The sequence below is a fragment of the Piliocolobus tephrosceles genome, unplaced genomic scaffold (assembly GCF_002776525.5).
Source record: "Piliocolobus tephrosceles isolate RC106 unplaced genomic scaffold, ASM277652v3 unscaffolded_28570, whole genome shotgun sequence".
Classification (NCBI taxonomy): domain Eukaryota; kingdom Metazoa; phylum Chordata; class Mammalia; order Primates; family Cercopithecidae; genus Piliocolobus; species Piliocolobus tephrosceles.
This window is the reverse complement of record NW_022311610.1, coordinates 7,586-11,850: the sequence shown is the minus strand read 5'-3', so window position 1 is coordinate 11,850 and position 4,265 is coordinate 7,586. Positions and strand designations below refer to the sequence as shown.

At 50.1% G+C, this 4,265-nt stretch overlaps 1 protein-coding gene across 1 annotated transcript in view; it reads right to left on the bottom strand.

Moving 5' to 3' along the window:
- Positions 1-722: 722 nt before the first annotated feature.
- The window catches only part of LOC113221961 (apolipoprotein C-I, basic form-like), a gene marked incomplete at its 5' end in the record, with an annotated part of 4,832 nt that continues 1,289 nt past the window's right edge, over positions 723-4,265 (bottom strand). Inside the window, 2 exons of the mRNA XM_026451283.1 lie at positions 723-896; positions 4,074-4,209. Coding sequence (XP_026307068.1) covers positions 839-896; positions 4,074-4,209 — 194 coding nt within the window. The remainder of the gene's footprint in view (positions 897-4,073; positions 4,210-4,265) is intronic.

Sequence of the window (4,265 nt, the reverse complement as noted above, 5' to 3'; positions counted from 1 at the left end):
AAAAAAAAAAAAAAAAACAAAAAAAAAAAACAAAAAAAAACCACATATATATGTATATACATATATATATGGCAGAGTGGCTCACGCCTGTAATCCTAATACTTTGGGAGGCCAAGACAGGAGGATTGCTTAAGCGCAGGAATTGGAGACCAGCCTGGCCAACATGATGAAACCCTGTCTGTACTAAAAATACAAAAATTAGCTGGGTGTGGTGGCACATGCCTGTAATCCTAGCTAATTGGGAGGCTGAGGCAGGAGAATCCCTTGACCCTGGGAGGCGGAGGCACCATACTCCATCCTGGGGGACAGAGTGAGAGTCTGCCTCAAAACAAAAACAAAAACAAAAAAGCCCTCAGCCCCTCATCTCGGGTAGACCACACCAGGAAAATGTAACATAGTGACATTGCCAGGCTGAGGGTACAATCAAGTTCCAGTTCTGCACTTCCTGGCTGTGTGACCTTATACAAGTAGCCTCACCTCTCTGGGCCTAAATGCCCTTATGGGATTAATAAGGCCCAGTTTGCAAGGTTCTTAGGAAGATTCTTTTGACACCATGGAGTTCAAACATCCTCAGCACAGGGCAAGGAGATGGGGCATTGGAGGACTTGTCAGGAGTCCCTAAGGTTCAGCTCCTGCCCTCTCCCGCACCCCCTACCCTCTCTGGAAGCCCCTACCCTCTCCCGCAGCCCCTTCCCCAGAGTAAAGAAGCACTCAGGAGAGAATTTTCTGTAGGCTTTTTATTGGTGGCACCTGGCGCCACACGGAGGCCGTCCTCAGCACAGGTGCTGGGGTGTGGGAAATTTCAGAGACCCCTCCTGGGATGTCACCCTTCAGGTGCTCATGAGTTAATCTTGAGTTTCTCCTTCACTTTCCGAAATGTCTCTGAAAACCAATCCCTGTGGGGAGAGATAAGGAAGGGGGTCACTGTGTGCAGCTCCCTCCCAGGCTGTCCAAATTCTACCTGCTACCTGACTCCCACCTCTTCCCCTTCCTGAATCTCCATCCCCACTGTCTGTGGGATTAGGTCTGCTGGGCTGGGTGGGCCAACTTCTGTGCTTTAGTTTCCCAGATGGACCAGAGCACGTTGAAGTCTAAACACTTTACCCTTAGTTGGGCATGGTGGCTCACACCTGTAATCCCAGCACTTTGGGAGGTTAAGGCAGGCAGATCACTTGAGGTCAGGAGTTTGAGACCAGCCTGGGCAACATGGTGAAATCTCATCTTTACTAAAAATACAAAAAATACCATGCGTGGTGTTGCACACCTGTAGTTCCAGGTACTTATGAGGCTGAGGTAGGAGAATTGCCTGAACCCAGGAGGTGGAGTTTGCAGTGAGACCAGATTGTACCACTGTACTCCAGCCTGGGCAAGAGAGCAAGACTCCGTCTTGAAAAATAAAAAATAAGACCGGGCGCATGGCTCACACCTGTAATCCCAGCATTTTGGGAGGCTGAGGTGGGTGGCTCAAGAGGTCAGGAGATTGAGACCATACTGGCTAACATGGTGAAACCCCATCTCTACTAAAAATACAAAAAATTAGCCGGCGTGGTGGCGGACACCTGTAGTCCCAGCTACTTGGGAGGCTGAGGCAGGAGAATGGCATGAACCCGGGAGGCGGAGCTTACAGTGAGCTGAGATCGCACCACTGCACTCCAGCATGGGCGACAGAGCGAGTCTCTGTCTCGAAAAAAAAAAAAAGGGGAATTTAAAAATAAAATAAAATAAAAATAAGAAACGCTTCACCCTGGCCTGGCTTTCAAGGCCTGTCATCTCTTGCTACCAACCCCTTCTTTTTTTTTTGAGACATAGTTTCGCTCTGTCACCCAGACTAGAGTGCAATGGCGCTGTCTCGGCTCCTGCAACCTCTGCCTCCCAGGTTCAAGTGATTCTCCTGCCTCAGACTCCTGAGTAGCTAGGACTATAGGTGCCTGGCACCACGCCTGGCTAATTTTTGTATTTTTAGTATAGAGAGGGTTTCATTATGTTGAGCATGCTAGTCTTGAACTCCTGACCTCATGATCCGCCCGCTTGGCCTCCCATAGTGCTGGGATTACTGGCGTGAGCCACCATGCCAGGAGATTTTTTTTTTTTTTTTTTTTGAGACAGAGTCTCGCCTTGTCACCCAGGCTGGAGTGCAGTGGCACGATCTCAGCTCACTGCAACCTCCACCTCCCGGGTTCAAGTGATTCTCCTGCCTTAGACTCCCGAGTAGCTAGGACTACAGGCATGTACCACCACACCTGGCTAATTTTGTATTTTTAGTAGAGAAGGGGTTTCTCCGTGATAGTCAGGCTGGTCTTGAACTCCCAACCTCAGGTGATCCGCTTGCCTTGGCCTCCCAAAGTGCTGGGATTACAGGTGTGAGGCACTGTGCCTGGCCTCCAAACAATCTTTCTAAGTTTAGGCCTGGCTGGATTTTTTGATTCCTTCCTTTTTCTTTTCTTTTTTTTTTTTTTTTTCAGACGGAGTCTTGCTCTGCCGCCCAGGTTGGAGTGCAATGGCCAGATCTCAGCTCACTGCAAGCTCCGCCTCCCGGGTTTACTGCTATTCTCCCGCCTCAGCCTCCGGAGTAGCTGGGACTACAGGTGCCCGCCACCTCGCCCGGCTAGTTTTTTGTATTTTTTAGTAGAGACGGGGTTTCACTGTGTTAGCCAGGATGGTCTCGATCTCCTGACCTCGTGATCCGCCCGCCTCGGCCTCCCAAAGTGCTGAGATTAAAGGCTTGAGCCACTGCACCCGGCCGATTCCTTCCTTTTTCTTTTCTTTCTTTTCCTTTCTTTTTCTTTCCTTCCTTTCCTTCCTTTCCTTCCTTCCTTCCTTCTTTCTTTTTCTTTGTTGTTGAGACAGGGTCGCATTCTGTTACCCAGGCTGGAATGCAGTGGCACAGACATGGCGTACTGCAGCCTCAATCTCCTGGGCTCAAAGGTTCCTCTTGCCTCAGCCTCCCAAGTAGCTGGGACTGCAGGCGTGGGCCACCATGCCCGGGTAATTTTTTTTGTATTTCTAGTAGAGATGGGGTTCTCGCACTCCTGACCGTCTCGGCCTTCCAAGGTGCTGGGATTACAGGTGTGAGTCACCGTGCTCTGCACATTCTTCACTGTTTTATTCCCCACGTTGAAACAGTTTCCAACACTTAGCAGATGCTCAATAAATATTTTTTAAGGAACGAATGACTCTCTAACTTGCCAAAGGGAGCAAGGGTGGGTTTGATGATGTACTGAGCATCTACATGTACCAGACACCCTGTAGGCCCTCTCCTTTACTTCCCCGCAGAACCACCAGTTTATAGGAGAGGAAACTGAGGCTGACAGTAATGACCCTGTCAAGATCACACAGGAAGTAAGGAGTGCTACGCCAGCCTGGGGACCCAGGTCTGGCCAAGCTTGGATCCTCATTTTCATTACCTCACAACACCATCTTTTTTTTTTCTAATAGAGACAGGATCTTACCACGTTGGTCAGGCGGGTCTCGAACCTCTGGGCTCAAGCAGTCCTCCCATCTCAGCCTCCCATAGTGCTAGGATTACAGGTGTGAGCCACTGTACCTGGGCAAGACCATCTGTTTTTTTTTTTTTTTGAGACGGAGTCTCGTTCTGTCGCCCAGGCCGGAGTTCAGTGGCGCAACGTCAGCTCACTGTAACCCCCACCTTCCTGGTTCGAGCAATTCCCCTGACTCAGCCTCCTGACTAGCTGGGATTACAGTCGCACGCCACCATGCCTGGCTAACGTTTTTGTATTTTTAGTAGAGACAGGGTTTCACCATGTTGGCCAGACTGGTCTCGAACTCCTGACCTCAGGCAATCCGCCCACCTCGGCCTCCCAAAGTGCTGGGATTACAAGCATGAGCCATCATGCCCAGCCCAAGACCATCTTTTAAAATGTGGCCTGGATGAGAGTCCGGGAAACTGTCCCTGAAGTCTGAGCACCCTGAGATCTAGCTGTGTGACCAGAGGGACGTTGTCAGCCTCTCTGGGACTTGTTTTTTTTTTTCCAATCTGTTCATCTTGGACTATCCTCCAGGGCTCCACCCAAAACCACCCTCCAGCCCTCCTGTGCCCTGGGAAGGGTTCTAACCGTGTCTTGGCAGGAAATTCACTCTGTTTGATGCGGTTGATGACTTCCCGAGCCTTGTCCTCCAGGGTGTTTCCAAACTCCTTCAGCTTATCCAAGGCGCTGGAGACATCTGGGGCCCCCTGGGCTGGGGCTGGGCCTGCCAGGAATATGGGCAAGGGTTCAAAAATTTTTTTTTTTTTTTTTTTTTTTTTG